The 15,122-nt window shown below is 44.4% G+C and overlaps 3 protein-coding genes across 3 annotated transcripts; 1 reads left to right on the top strand and 2 right to left on the bottom strand.

The window, feature by feature from the left end:
• Positions 1–2,226: 2,226 nt before the first annotated feature.
• Positions 2,227–9,358, bottom strand: LOC128725696 (FERM domain-containing protein 5). Its single transcript, XM_053819460.1, has 8 exons — positions 9,269–9,358; positions 8,012–8,116; positions 7,393–7,435; positions 6,365–6,538; positions 3,638–4,017; positions 3,480–3,568; positions 3,113–3,339; positions 2,227–2,852 (listed from the first exon to the last, which is right to left on the bottom strand). Exons 1-8 carry the CDS (start codon positions 9,356–9,358, stop codon positions 2,227–2,229), a joined length of 1,734 nt encoding a protein of 577 aa, XP_053675435.1.
• On the top strand, positions 5,805–6,333 carry LOC128725697 (uncharacterized). The gene is made up of 2 exons (XM_053819461.1): positions 5,805–6,104; positions 6,175–6,333. The coding sequence occupies exons 1-2, from the start codon at positions 5,811–5,813 to the stop codon at positions 6,331–6,333; spliced, it is 453 nt and encodes a 150-aa protein (XP_053675436.1). The 5' UTR covers positions 5,805–5,810.
• Positions 9,359–11,311: 1,953 nt separating the features above from the next.
• LOC128725808 (WD repeat-containing protein 48 homolog) lies at positions 11,312–14,596 on the bottom strand. The gene is made up of 7 exons (XM_053819580.1): positions 14,329–14,596; positions 14,035–14,247; positions 13,459–13,968; positions 13,094–13,368; positions 12,054–12,521; positions 11,626–11,826; positions 11,312–11,559 (listed from the first exon to the last, which is right to left on the bottom strand). Exons 1-7 carry the CDS (start codon positions 14,594–14,596, stop codon positions 11,455–11,457), a joined length of 2,040 nt encoding a protein of 679 aa, XP_053675555.1. The 3' UTR covers positions 11,312–11,454.
• Between the last annotated feature and the right edge of the window lie 526 nt (positions 14,597–15,122).

Here is a 15,122-nt window from a genome sequence, read left to right as displayed (position 1 = left end):
CCTAGCTAAGTGTTGTGAATTACTTCAAATCTACATCAACCGCGCGATAAAACTTCCTCTCTTTGTTGACACGTGTCAAGTTTCCGTGCGGTTGCAAATAAGGCAAGCAGTTTTTTTTTGTGTATGTGTGTTGAGTTTAAAATGCATTTCACCCATTGGCGGTTAAAACTTCTGTTGTCTGCTTTGCCACGTCGCTTTGGCTCTCAGTGTGTAGTGTGGTGTTTCGACGCTTCGATTAAGTCCTAACTGTGCACTTGATCTTCACCCTCGAAGATCGTGCTCTGCATGATGCTGTAGGTCATGAGTTGTCTTTGTAGATAGTTTTCCTTTTCCACCACGTGCTAGCATAGGGATTACTCAAGCATCACGTGACTACTCGTCACTCATAGTACAGAGCTTTTCTTCGTCCTGCAGGCATAGGCATAAGCTGGCGTTCAGGCGACGATAATGGCGTTCCTAACGTTTAATACCACTGTTACGCGTTTACGCATCCCAACCGATTACTTCCCGTTGTTGTCTCATTTTAAATCTTTTTGTTTATCAAGTACTAAAGAGACAACTGCTGGAGATCGTGCCCTTATCTTATCACTGGCATTCGCTTATCCAATACCGCTCCGCTAAATGGAATGTTGAAGCTTTGATCTGAACTATCCTACGATACTAGATTGCTAATACTTTTTGGCCCGGGGATCGGGTTGCATTAATCTCGACGACAATACTTTTATTTTGTTTCGAAGCATCGCAAGTTTTGCCAAATTCGCCAAACATTTACCAACACTGTGGTAGGTACGCTTTATTTCTTCTACTTTCTCTGGTACAATTTGCACCGCAAACAGAACGCGGAAGAAAGTTACACTCTCTATTTCTAGTACATTTCGCTAAGGAAATAATATCAGCCCACTCACAAGTCGGTAAAATTTAGTCGCGGCGACTTCATGACCTTCTCCTCCGCACACCTCTCCACAGGCTTAATTATTTTGGTACGGATACATTTGCATTCGCTCTTGCTTGTGTTCTATTTAGTATTTGGCGTTTTACTTCCGTCCCGCTAGGTATCATATGAGCCCTCCTCGCGTTTCGTTCCCTATCGAATCTATCATCTTTGTTCGTAGTGCTGCTTTGCAAAAGCTAATTATTAAAATGGATTTTTAGGATTTTCTGGATTACACATTATACCGCCACTGTTGCGCACCATCACCACCACGAGCCGTAGCTAAGTTTGTTCCCGCGGCAAGTGGCATCCGCTTTGCTATGCTAATATATCTCTTTATAGTTGAACTTAGTTAATTTTGTTTACTTCCAGCCAATTGACACAAACTATTCGTGGTCCCAGACAAAAAAAAGGTACGATAAATTACGGTCAAATGAATGCATTCAACAAGATGATCTTGAGAGAAAATTGAATTGTGGTAGATTTGAAACACAGGCTTCTTTTCAACACATTATCAGTAAATAATTTATGAAAACATTGTTATGAATGCAATGGAAACGATTTGACTACATTAACCATCATCACAAGATGATATGTTTTAAACAAGTTTAACATACAACTCAGTTCGTCAACAAATAAATTGATCGTTAATGCTAAGCTTTAACAAGGAAACGAAAAGCAAAAAAAGAACTTGAGATCCTTATAATACCTATATCAAGTACCACGATAATACTAGATGGACCGGAGCTGGTTCGTTGTAGAGAAATTGCAAATTGGTTTGAACAAATCTAACGTTTCGTTGACGCACCAGGAAGTGACGAAATAATATCCACAAACCGGAAATACTTTCTGTTACATTGTAGAATCGCTTGAAGCCGGACTGAAATGATCAGAGTCTGAACATTGGCGCTAGGCAAAAAGGTGTGTAAGTGACCCATTGCAAGGATAACACGAAGCGGTGCAAATAAACTAGTGTGATTGATTTCCGTACGTAACAAATACTGCAGCTAATAATACAGCGATACAAATACTGATAATGCTGCTAATAACTCAACTAATTGGATAAGTACGATTCGGTCCGCTTTTTTCCTCCAGGACTCGCTTCACATAGCTCGAGAAGCCGGCAGCGTAAGCGTGAGAGAGATGGGCGTCTCATTTCCCCCGGTGCCCGTCTCACGCTCGCGAAAGCACTCCGGTGGGTGGTGGTAATAGGTGGAAAGCTCTCCCACCGATCCACACGCCGCCCGGCCACCCGTGCCGCCGCACGAATCGTCCGTGCGTCCGGTCAAAATGAATCAAAATATGGCGCCAAACTTTTTGGCCAAGAACTCCTTCAACGGCTGGTAGTATTGGTAACGCAGGCAGATCATTTCCGGCCAGTTGCGCATCGAAGCGAACAGCTCCGAGTCCGTCTCGAGGATGTAGATCGCCGACACGATCAACACCACCACAACGAAGATGAACGACGGGACGAACGCCTGCAGCAGTGAGAACTTTTTCGCGTTCTTCGCACTATTACTCGCATTCTGCTGCTGAATGATACTGGCCGCATGGTTCGTCACACTGTGGATCGCCAACGCCGGGATATTATCTGTCGTGTACGCCTGCCTGTGATGATGGTGGAGATGATGATGACCACCGATCGTGACGCTACCGTGATGCCGATGATGATGATGATCGCCGGTTGCGTTCGCGCTGTTACCCGCCGTAAACCCGGACTCGGACGACGAGTGATCGAACGAATCCCGGAAGTAGTAGTCGGACAGGTGATCGTTGCTTTCCCCATTCGTTTTGCGCGCCTCCTCCGACACAGTCTCTAGCGTTGGCAGTGGATTGTCGGTGCAGTACACGGACGATGCCATATGATCGCCGCAACCACCCAGCGGCTCCGACATGGTCGATCGTGGAAGGCTACTATATCCTGCGGCGAGAGTCACGGACATATATACACAGACACACACACGCACACGGTGAGAACGCAAACGAGTAGTAGTAGTAATCGCACATGCACATCAATCGATACGGAATACACACAGACGAAAGGACATCATTAAGGAGATTGGGAAAGGGATGAAGGAGATGGCCAGGGCGGAGGGTCGGAGGGTGGGAGGACGAAGAAAAACAAATCCAAACACAAGTTGGTGTTAGTGTAAAATGTGAAGAAACTCGACGACGACTTACGGGACTTACGGATTTCCGCCAGGTCTCCTTGTGGGCTCGAGGGTGTCGCCGGGACGCTTTGGGCTTTCCTTTTGCTGGGGCTGGTGTTGTTGAGCTTTTGCTGTCGCAAAGCTTGCAGTGCCTCGGACATTAGCTCGCGTTCGGTGCGTCCTGAGTAGCGGAACTTCGTACCCCATGAGAAAAATCCACCTCCGGACACAACGGAAGCGTGTTGGCTAGTTGGAAGACTACGGATGTGAATAAAGATGAAAGATGAAGAACGTTAGGTAAAATTGGCTGTGATGATCCTGCCAATACACGATCCTGAAACCACGATCAACGTGGAGCACGATGTCCTTAGCAGGTGAGGAATTTGTAAAACACTTACGTAAAAAATAGCATCTGCTCGATGGAACATCGCCACACGTACCGACAGGCCGATCCTGACGGACACTTAAACCCAACGGTGTGTTTTTTCTGGAACAAAAAGGATATGTGAGTTTATTGTACACCAACTGCAACCCACCGAATTAACCTCGAACGTACCACTTCCCTTCGATCCTCGGAGTACGCCAGATGGATGATGAACATCTTGCCCTCAAAGTTGATCTTGTGCACCTCGGGCCAGCGGAAGTGTTGCGTTCGCCGTCCGGCCGCAAACGTGCTGATGCCGGAGAAGTTGATTCCCAGATAAAGCTGTGTACCGCGGTGATCCTTGACCGGATGCGGATCGATACCGTACGTTTCGAGGCTGCGCGCGATCCCGACAAACTCGTCGTACACGGCGATCGTTTCTTGGCCCGGTTCGCGCTTCTGGTGCAGCTCCATTGCCTTCTTTTCGAGCTGTTCCGATTGTCGCAGCGCGATCTTGAGCGACGATACGTACTCGCCGGTGTGTGATTCCGCATCGAAATCACCGAGTTCATCTAAGTGGGAATGAGATAAGACCGTTCGTAAATCATCCATCCTCTCGCAAAGGCTAATTTGATTAATTATCTGATGCAGCGATCGCTGGTGATTTGTTTCGTTTTACAAATTACAAACGTCGAACTATAAAAACCGCATTCAGGCGAATAGAGGGCTCTGGTTTAATGGTGTCTCTTGAATAGGTAAGGGTGTTATGGCGTATTCTCTGCTAATCGGGGTATTGTGTGCGATCGTCATCGTTTTTGGGGAGACGACAAAATATTTCAAAGTCGATCGTATCACCAACTGTGAGCCTGTGGAACAGTTTCCCGTGTCAATGCTTCCGGACTATACCATGAATCTCAAGCCCGGAATGAACTCCTTCAATTGCACACTTCGGTTCAAGGAGAAAATCGAAGGACCTTTGAAGGTATGTATTGCGATATTGCTCGTAAGATTATTAACTTTACTGGGCCGTTAAATCCACCTTTCGTTTAGTACGAAGCAAGCATCAAGCGCTGCGAAATGGATCTCTCAAAATGCGAATTCTTCAATACGATCGAAACCAACGAGCTTTGCGGGCATTTTGAGGACGCTGCGTTTAAAGATCGTTTTTTGAACAGAGTCTCGCCGCCGCTGGCATGTCCGATACAACCGGGAGATTATCTCTTCACCAATACCACGTGGGATATGTCGGCGATCGTCACTCTGCCCGGAAGCGGATATCGCTGGCGAGTTATGACGAGCGTTAGCCAGCTAGAAACGGGTCGCATGGTTTTCTGTATGGAAATGATGGCAAGGATCGTGGTAATACGCAAGAAAGGCAACAGAATCAAACATTGAATAAATAGAGAAAAACTGAAAATCGGATCTGCAGCAAATATTATCAATGTTGTATTCTAGATAACAGCGTTTGTAACCATATATTGAATTACATCAATCTTATTGATTGTTACGAATTACTTACTTACTTAAGTGAGTAAGCATTTTATCGAATACATAAATAAAACTGTTGTTCTAATTATTTCTTGCATCTATGCATCTTTCAAATGGTAGAATCGCCTATCCACCCTATCCACAGAATACAGAACAATATTAGAACTGATTTACTATTTTTTTAAATTATTCAACTTTCACTGCATTTCATTTAAAAACACGCTTCTTTAAACTCTGCATGTTTGAATAAACATAATTCTTTCATTTAAATTGTAACGGGTTATTCAAATCAAAGCTGGAAAAATTAAGATTTTTTTGAAACAAAATAATAATACAGTAAAAGACAAAACTCAATTAGACATGTGCCATCATAAAAAAGTATTACCAATAACGTGATTTTGGAAAAGTCTTTATCGATACTATTGGGCAGGATTTTGGCACAGCTCTTTGAGTACCAAAAATATGCGTATGTTTGCTGGAGCGTTTTAAAAAAGATTATTGGCTTATCGCAAGGATCGCAATCACCGGGGCACTTCATTAACCATCACCCATTAGGCGAGACCATTTTTAAATGATGCATTTCGCTGGAGCATGAAATTGCCGCACTCATCAAAAGCAGTATAAATATCGAGCTGCGAAATGAATGAATGCCATTACAATAAATTCGCTTTTGTAAGTCGTGATTACTATTTAGACAGTGATAAAATGCGCACAACGCTCATGTACGGTCTGATGATGACCATAGGACTGGGGCTAATCGCATTCGATCCGGTAGCGAATGCTAAGGTAGGGCAAAGTAACAAAAGGCAAATGCATTAAACTAACAATGATGGTGGCATTTTCCGTTCGTTCGTTGAACGTACAGTTCTACAACGTCATGACGTACGACAACTGCAAGCACATGGAAAATCCAGCAGCCAGGTTGTCGAAGGTAAAGGTATTCGGTAAACCAAATGCCATCGAGCTGAGTGCCACGTTGGAAGTTGAGCGGGAGATCGAACCACCGGTGCATTTGCAGCTGCACGTGAAGCGATGCAACATGCAGAAGGAAGAATGCGAAACGTACGAACACATTTCGTTGGAGGACGTCTGCTCGAAGATCGAAAGCAATCCGATCCTGCATAAATACATGGACATCTTTACACCACCGCTCAGCTGTCCGTTAAAAAAGGTAAGTCACTTATTCTAGCTAAGGTGGTAAGATCCTGATCGTATGCTTTACATTCCACACTTTCCACAAGGGACGCTATGTGGCGGAAAAATCGGAGCTAAAGCTGCAAATGCTGGAAATGTTCCCGATCGAGAACGCATTCTGGCAGATGGAGTTTCGCTTCCTAAACAAGCACAACCAAACGATGCAGTGCGATTTCGTCGAGGTTGCGGTGACGGATAAACAGTGATCCTAAAGCTTGAGTCGTGTTAAAACCGTACCTTGTACTATTAGAGCCCCCAGAGCCGCTGCTTCGCCTGCAGAACAGTACAACCGGCCATGTCGAAGATCACGTTTCAGTTGCTGGTAAAGCATCAGTTTTCCATTGATGGTCAGCCGAAGGGGATCGGCTGGGTAGAATTTGACACGGAACGAAAGTACGAGTGGGTCCACATCTGGAACGGAGCGATTAAAACTATTCAGTATATTCGTAGCTAAATCACACTTTGCAAAAATGGCAACTTAAAATCAAGCATACATTGTTGGGGAGAAGCGAACGAGTTATAACAAGGCCAAAAAGAAAAGCTCATAGCAATATCACGCAACATATACACGTTAGCAAAAATTTAAAAAAATATAAAGAAATAGCAATTACTCTAATTCCTAGATTGAGCATTTCCTCAGTGTTTGATTTGAGTACAATATTTTATTTTAAAATGTAACAGAATTGAATCCCCAGACTAAGGCGTTACTTTTTTTAAACATATATTTTGCATGGTGCAATATGATTATATTAGATTTCCCGTTTGATTTGTTAAAGTTTGTACATTCTGCTACACATTCATTTTACGTTGAGAATTAATTTTAATTTTTTTTAATATATAGCGTGTTATAAGTCTTGTTTTTTGTGTATTAGTTAATGAATTATAAGGAAAGCGAGCGTAAACATATGACTCTAAAATATCAACAGCAAAGAGAACGACCAACAGAAAACATTTAACGTTGAAGGTGTGTATTTACAATGATAAAAACCAGCAAATAAACTTAAAAACTTGAAATTTTAATCATTACATTCCATAATCTGCTATTTTTCATTTGGCACACAAACTGTACGATGGTTAAGGTAATTTGCAATCAATATTAATTTTATGAAACAAAACCAGATAGCTGCACGAGTAGCAATAAATTTATACTATAAATAAGCACACCAAAACGTACAAACGTATACCAGGCGAAACAAGGATAAAAATACGCAAACACATTTTGGCCTTAACAAACAGAGAATATTGTCCTTGTGCGGGCACGCTACCTTTAACTTGTTTGATTATAGTTTTTGCCAGATCCAACCAATGCTGTTGAGTTTGAGCGCATGTAGAAGGAAGAAGATTGCAAGAGACGAGGGAAAAATTTACATTGTTCAAAAAAGGTTACAATCAATTATTAACGACCTGCAAGGAGCACTCGCGCGCAAATAATGTATGTCTTGGTTCTTGACCGGAACCACCGAGAGGAGGTAACCGAGGAGACATGAGTGGGATATTGGACGAAAATTAACACATATAGTGGGGGGATTTGTGAGGAAATTTGAAATGATGAAAAATTGGAAAGCAAATGGACGATTAGGCTGTTTTTTTTTACAAATCGAACGCTTTAAGAGACGATCGATTCGGCCATCGACGTTTTACTGCATGTTTTATTATTTATCTTCAATTAACAATCCCAACATATGCGGATAGTCGAACGGGAATGTATAATGCAAGATGTCGCAAAATCAACAGCTAACAAAGGCCACCTGTGTAGAATAAGGTTCCAAAGGCTTCGACACCCTCACCGGGTGGCTGTCCCGTGTAACACTCCATCGGTTCCGGTGGGCAATGGGAGTTTGGCCGGGCCCTAACATCGCCACCCTCCGAGCTGCACCGACTTACCCTTTGCTTCGCGGAGTCCACGAACCGGAGCCCAAAATAGTCCTTTTCGGTGATTTCCAGCTGCTCGCAGACGTAGTCGAGCAGAAAGCTACCCTTGTGATGTGGCTAAAAATAGACAAACGGTGCAACATTAAACTCGCCGGTTTGCTTAGCGTGCTTCCGAAATGTTGTGTTTGAGGCGTTGTTTGTTTGTAGTTCAAATGATTGCGTTAGTTGTGAAGGGATACGCGACCACCCAGTTGGAAGGATGCACACAGCTCATGTGTGTGATGTTGGGCGGAATTACGAATGGGTGCTGAGCCGTAAGCAAGCAAACAGGGCAAAAGCGTGTGGCTCACGCCGGTGGAATTAATATAACTAATGTATAATTAATGTAAAGTTTTACGATAGCCCGCCGACTGGGTGGGTATTTTTAGAATCGGTCCGTCCCATATCGACGTTCCCCCGCTGCGTGGGTGAGTTTTCGTTTGGTTTCGTGAGTAACGTCGACGGGACGAATATCATATTCGCCGCGTCCAGGAAGCACGACAAGCCGATGTAAGCGATCCGACCTAACGATGGCAGTGGCCGAGTGTCCTTCGAAAATTCACCCCCGGGGGCACGGGGACGGACAGACACAGGAATGTAAGCCTCACCCGATGTAGACCATCACTCAGCGCCCGAGTAGTCCCCTGTGTTTAAAAGTCATAAGTCATGACGCTGCAGTGTTGCCTGTTTCAACACGTCTCTTGCTCGCTGCGCCCTCTCAGCTCCTATTCACTAAGGTGTCCTTTCAGGTGCAGGGGATCCTTTTAGTGAATAGGACGATAAAGCATAGCGAAAAAAAAGGCAGCAATAGCGTGCATGCACGCGGGCTTGGAATGAGGAGGCCGGCAAAATTGGCACACTCGAACGGATGCGCTTCGTGAGAAGCTTCAGCGCTAGCAGGATGTGGAGCCAGAGCAGATTGCACGTTGATACACGCGGAGCGTTGTTGCATTGGCCATCGCAGCTGTTAGGCACGAACCCGCGTATGAGCAGAACAATTAGTCCGGCAGGCTGGTGCAGAAGGCACGGTGGTCAAGAAGAGACCGAGTTTGGTCCTTGAACCAGTTGAGACTAGATGTGTCTAGTAGTCCTTGACATTTTTGGCTCAGCACAGATCGCGAGAGCATGAGCACGCAAGCGAGACGGCACGATAAGAGAGGAGCGTGTGCGCGCGCGTGTGTGTGTGTAGGAAAGCGGAAGGGAGCGGATGGGGTTCGTCCCAGCGCGTACCTGAAATTCGCATTCCAGGACATCGAGATCCTCCAGCAGCCGAACCGTGCACTTGTAAACAACATTGCCCTCGCTGCGGCTTTTGAACATAGTAGCGGTTCTCCGGAACCGGAATGACGGTACTAGCGCAGGAGGATGGTTGTTGTCGGCTGCACCTTCTTCTTGCACGCGACTCGCCGGCACGAACTCGCAGTCATACGCAACCACGTTTTTTAATTTCTCAAGCACGCACGCACCATCGAGCTAAGAACTTGCTTTTGCTTCTCTCTCTTTTTTTTGCACTTTCACTAAAACCTTCACCCAACCTTCTGGTGGTTGGATGTTGCTACTTTAATATGCAACAAGAACTGATGGATCCTTTGAAACACCCCTTTTGCAACAACGCATTGGAACACCTCCTGCACGCTGGTGATTGTTGATTTCCTGTAAAGCACTTTGGCACGGGTCGAGGGATTCTATTTTCTGCTGACGGTGCATTTACAGCATGTAAAGGATGGGGTAAGCTGGATTCAGCATCACACGGTCACGTTCTGAGAGGGGGCAAAGTCTACACGGAAACGAGTCTGGGTTGGGAGAGTTGAACTGGAATCAGCGGCGAGCACTGGGTGAAACTTGCGATAAGTGTGAGCGCACATTAAAGGATCGGAAACTATGGTGCAAGGATTTCGCGGCAGCCAGCGTTCTCTGGCCGCTCGACAGGTTGCTAAGGACACTAAATTTTCACTGCAAATTCCTTGCGAACCAAACAGCAAGCTGCTCCGCTGTCAAATTTTTCATTGCGCTCCTGTTTAGCTACGGTCTGATATCCTTCGAATGTATTTTTTTTCTCGTCCTGCCGTTCTAAGGACGAAGAAGCTAGAACAGCAGGTCGGATCATATGCAAAACTTTGACAGTTGGAACCGAATCGAGCACACTGGGTTAATCGCGAATTTTGTGTACTGATAATTGACAGTGAGCCGAAGTGTCCTTAGTATTTTTAGTAGTGAAGAAGTTTTTGAAACACTTCAATTAAATCCAGCCACTTTTTTTTAAGTTTCACGCCGACGGTCACCTTTTCTTTTGAGGCCAAATATGCATTTATCCTATTGCTGATACATAGCGAGAAAATTTAGACTAACAGATTGCTTACCTTCGCGTATCCGTGTTTTTGCTACCAACACGCAGAAAAGCATACAGTAAGAGAACTGATTATGTATTATTTTAAGATTTATTAATGTATTTCTGTGGAATCTATATTTTTACATATTCTTCTAATCTCTTCTATGTTACATTCTTTATATCAATACAAACGGCTATCACTTTGAATGTTACATTTGAAACATAACTTATTACACATAGTTTAAGGAGTGTGCCCGTAATGGCTGTAAACGCAACGATCATTTTTGCATTTCATAATTATATCTGCTCTCTATTCTCCGTCTGGTTTTTTTCCCTGCCAGTATTTCCTTACATTCACTTGATTAGACTACCCACAGAGCGCTCTGAGTCAAGTTTAAGCAATTATGAAATAAGCGTAGGACTCATCTAATAAACCGAGACCTATCAAAGAGGTAAAAGAAATTGACCTGTTCTTCAACAATGATCTAAAGAAACTTGTTTTCAAATTGCAACGAATCGCAAGACCAAGAAAACCTATTCCAGGCTTTCAGGAGTTTATAATATTTCACGCAACCAAATAATAGTCAGTCCTGTGCACATCTTCCTTCTCGCAGAGAAAGCTTGGTCCGGTCCTGATTCAAAACAAACGATCGCTGAGAGTATCCCAACGGTCACGTGTTTTTCGTATTGGGCAGTGCGTTGACACGTTGCTCCATGGGACCGGCCCATGTATAAACCATATTCATTATTATATAACCACCTATCAGGTACCCTCCTAATTTAACACAGGTTAAATGCAGCAATCAACGTGTTCCGATCATACCTATTAATTGAATATGCTCTACTTAGTACCGGCTTTTGTTGCTCTCAACTAATCTAGCATTTCCCGTGTAAGCCGCACTATCGAAAGATTACAAAATGTGAATCATCATAACTAAGGTATACTTGTTTTCGGTGCTACTACATGAGGATTAATACGCATCTTTGCTATCTTTTGTACAAGCCTCCATTTCATGGCAAGAACGTTGGAAAGTTGAATTTTGCCTCCACCATGCATGACCATGCTCCAGCAACCAGTTTACTGCACTTACTGGGTATAGTTGAATTTTGTTCGGTAGTGGAACGTTAAATCAGACGATTGCTTCCAAATAAAATGCCTCACCGTGCGAAGGTCCATATTGGGATCACAAAGCTAAAAGGAACGATAATGCATTAAAATAATCGTCTACAGTTTATGACCAAGACCAGTTCCACTTACCACATCGTTACATAACAGCTCGATCCGTTCCTCGGCCGGTATCTGGCTGCTCTCGGAGTTACCATCACTTTGGCTGTTGTTTTGGGAGGAATTCGAGTTACCGGTGCTTCCGGCCGCCGGCAAATCCGATCCCAACACCTTCTCCAATACGTGCTCGCACACCTTCCGGCATTGGATGAACTCGTTCGCAATCAGTCGTTCCTGGTTGGTAAGATCAAGCTTTGTGTGAATAAACCAACGCGAAAAAACAACCAAAATCCCCATTTGGGCACGATACGGTCAAAGATAGGGAAAGAGAATAAGAGATAGAAAGAAAAATACAGAGACATTGATAGAGACCGCTCGAAAAAAGGAATAGGAACATGTACGCGCTTCTTTCCAATACCGTTTCATACCTCGTTACGGTCCTACTTGCTGCAGCTACATACCTTTTTATTGCGATCCTGTTTCAGCATCGATGGATGCGCCAATAGATAAAACGGAAGCTTGATGAACTTGGGTAGCGTTCTATCTATCACTACATTCGTTACCCAAGACGGGACGGCATCGTTCAACAGTGCGCTTTCCGTCTCTCCCACCGCGTCCTTCACAAGCATCCGGCAGACGTTCCTTCCGCCAACTTCGCTAAAAATAATTGGCGTGTGCTTCGGTACGCTGAAATACTCATTTCCCCGAATGTCACCGTCGCACCCGTTCTCTAACTCCACAGCGCCACCCTGCAGATGATGGTGAGGTGGCGCAGGTCTCCAGCGCTCGAGCAGCGCCTGCAGCAATAAGCTGCCATAGTTCACCTTTGGATCCGAGCCAGGTTCGGCGTGTTCCGCTAGACCAGCTTCCGCCGACACCCATGCCGCGAAGCAATCGACCTCATCTTGTCCTAGTACGATCATTGGCATCTTTAAGAGAAAATGATACAATGTATTTTATGCAGTTCGCCGAACACTCATTTCTTCTCGTGCAGTAATGTTATGGCATAAGGAAATTTATAAAAATAGTATTATATTGACATATGCTTCATGTTTTAAAGAGTCTTACATTGCATTACACTTACATTACACGCATTTCCAGTTCTTTATGTTGAACAAAATTAACTGTGACAATTGTGGCCCACCTTTATAAATTGTCTATGACATAATTTTAATAGTTCGTTTAATAGCATGCATATTATATGTATATATAGTTTTCCAAGAGCCTGAATTACAAAACGGGTTGAATCTTGTTGATGGCTATGAAATAATGATGATTCTGAGGGCATTGGTATTATGCAAAAGATGTCAGATCACGTGCGCTGTGGCCTTGTCCCAAATTCGACAAATCAGCATGTTCGTTAAAAATATATCAAATAATTGTATACTTTGCATCAACAATATAAACTATTCTTAAAAATCCGTACTGTATTCAATTAAAAAAAAACCTGATACTCTCGAAATCTCTTATCTTTGATTGAAAAACTTAATCTTCAACTTACCCCGGTTTTTAAATCCACCATGAACCAGTTCGGCACATAAATTCGTTGGCTACGTTTTTTGATTTCCTCGTCAAAGTCCACTTTGCCCAGGTCTTCAACTTTTTTTACCTTCAACACGTCGTAGATGTGCACGTTATCGTCCGTATCCCGTGTTAGCATGAACCGTTTGTCGTTTAGCACATGGAATTTCTTGATGGCAGCTCCACCTTTAATACATGCCACTTCGTATCCTTTCACCGTGTTCGCAGCCGTTGAGCTCCCCGTACTTGCCGTCGCGTTGGGCGACGATGTGGCTCCGGTGGTCGCAGTTGTGGAATCGCCACTGCCATTGTTAATGCTGCTGCAACTGTTGGAATAGCTGTAGTTGCAGAGCTTGTCCGTTTTGTGGAGTTTCCAACAGCGTATGTCCGAGTTCCACGTCGTCGCCCAGATGCCAGTTTGGTCAATGTTATAACACATGCTTAGAACAGGCGCTTGCTCCTCACAGATGAGTACGCTATTAGCCGGGTTTCGGAGTTCCGTCATGATGATTTTACGGTCTCTGCTTCCAGAAATGACGTGCGAAAAGCCGTCGGTCATCAGCAAGCACCAAACGCCCTCCGAGTGGACGCTTATCGTCTGAATGCACCGCTGCTGGCCGATGCTCCAGAGTTTAATTTTTCCATCAGAACTACCCGAGACGACTTGCGTGCCGTCTTCCGATACGACTAGTGCTTTCACATTCTCTGTGTGGCCTTTGAGCTTCGCTATCTTATTGCAGGTCCGTGGATCCCAGATTCGGAGCGTATTTTCCGTCGACCCACTTACAATGATTGTTCCGGATGGGTTCATCGCTAGACTGTAGATAGAATCCTTCGATCCCGATATGCTAGAGGCTGGAATGGTGACAACAAGATCGATTTTCAACCCCGCGTGGTTAACATATTAGCTAAGAACCTTACTTGTTACTGTGTTGTTTGAAGCTGTTAACGCTGTTAGGGTGTTTACGTCCCATAGAAAGATTGCTTTGTCTAATCCAGCGCTTGCGACCTGCTCCCTGTCCTTGGCGTAGGCTAGCGCTTGAACATAATCTCGGTGCGTACGCAATGTCGACATACAAAAGCCTTTGTGTGCATTCCAAACCTTCACGGTTGTATCACAACTTGCGCTTATCACTGCGAAAAGTGACGAAAAAGCATGCAAATCAGTCAGTAATTGACGGGTTCGTGTTGGAAAATTGAGATAATTTTACTTACAATTGCGTCCACCACAACATAAAACGATGTCGTTCACCCAGTCATTGTGGTGTTCCATGCTTTGGATGTACGGCTCGTGCGAGTTGGGTTGTGTCGAGTTCCATAGCCGTATGATAGCGTCCCGGCCTGCCGAATAAAGCCGCCCGTTGATACTGTCCAGCTGCAGCGCATTTACGCCATTCCGGTGCCTCTTCTCCTCCGCGTCTCGTATGACGAAAGAAACCTGCATTTTCTTCCGTCCAGCTTGATTGTTCTTATGCGTCAACATGTTTAGGCAGGTGAGCCTCCGGATCCTTGTGCAGTACGTCAAGTGGAATGTGCAACGCTTTTTCCCCCGAAGGAAACAAGGATCGCAGGATGGCCAACTATCGCAATCTGGTTATATCGGAGCGAACCGTGAAATGACACCACTCCTGCTGGATGATGTTTTTTCTATGCAAATGCATTCATAATGCAGGTTCGCCCTGTTTTCACATCTATGTCGGTGTGGTTGTTAGGACGAACCTGATTATCAGCACATCCTACGAGTGCATAAAGGAGAGCTGTATTTTGCAAAGACAACAGAGGAAATTTGATCTGCCTTTGCGAAAGATTCTTGCAGACCGCCTGACAAATACCCCAGGGGAGGGGGTCTGCTTTCGTAAACCACCCGGGTGAAGACACACCTCGAGTGTTACACACACAAACCTATACACATTCGGAAAGAAACAATTTGAGCCTAGGCCACAGAATAATATACTTTACAAACGAAATGATAAAATATTACAGACATAAAAATTACGATCTACCGCGGT

The sequence above is a fragment of the Anopheles nili genome, chromosome 3, assembly GCF_943737925.1.
Source record: "Anopheles nili chromosome 3, idAnoNiliSN_F5_01, whole genome shotgun sequence".
NCBI lineage: Eukaryota > Metazoa > Arthropoda > Insecta > Diptera > Culicidae > Anopheles > Anopheles nili.
This window is presented reverse-complemented; position numbering and strand designations above follow the sequence as displayed.

What these genes read in the sequence shown, in the direction of transcription:
- LOC128725697 (XM_053819461.1), top strand. Translation starts at nt 5,811, where the DNA reads ATGACGTACGACAACTGCAAGCACATGGAAAATCCAGCAGCCAGGTTG. An exon ending in TCAGCTGTCCGTTAAAAAAG is followed by an intron (nt 6,105 to 6,174) that starts GTAAGTCACTTA and finishes ACTTTCCACAAG; the next exon opens with GGACGCTATGTGGCGGAAAA.
- LOC128725696 (XM_053819460.1), bottom strand. Translation starts at nt 9,358, where the DNA reads ATGTTCAAAAGCCGCAGCGAGGGCAATGTTGTTTACAAGTGCACGGTT. An exon ending in TCCTGGAATGCGAATTTCAG is followed by an intron (nt 8,117 to 9,268) that starts GTACGCGCTGGG and finishes GTCTATTTTTAG; the next exon opens with CCACATCACAAGGGTAGCTT. An exon ending in GGCGGAAATCCGTAAGTCCC is followed by an intron (nt 2,853 to 3,112) that starts GTAAGTCGTCGT and finishes CTCTCGCCGCAG; the next exon opens with GATATAGTAGCCTTCCACGA.
- LOC128725808 (XM_053819580.1), bottom strand. Translation starts at nt 14,596, where the DNA reads ATGTTGACGCATAAGAACAATCAAGCTGGACGGAAGAAAATGCAGGTT. An exon ending in ATGTTGTGGTGGACGCAATT is followed by an intron (nt 14,248 to 14,328) that starts GTAAGTAAAATT and finishes CACTTTTCGCAG; the next exon opens with TGATAAGCGCAAGTTGTGAT. An exon ending in TTCAAACAACACAGTAACAA is followed by an intron (nt 13,969 to 14,034) that starts GTAAGGTTCTTA and finishes TCACCATTCCAG; the next exon opens with CCTCTAGCATATCGGGATCG.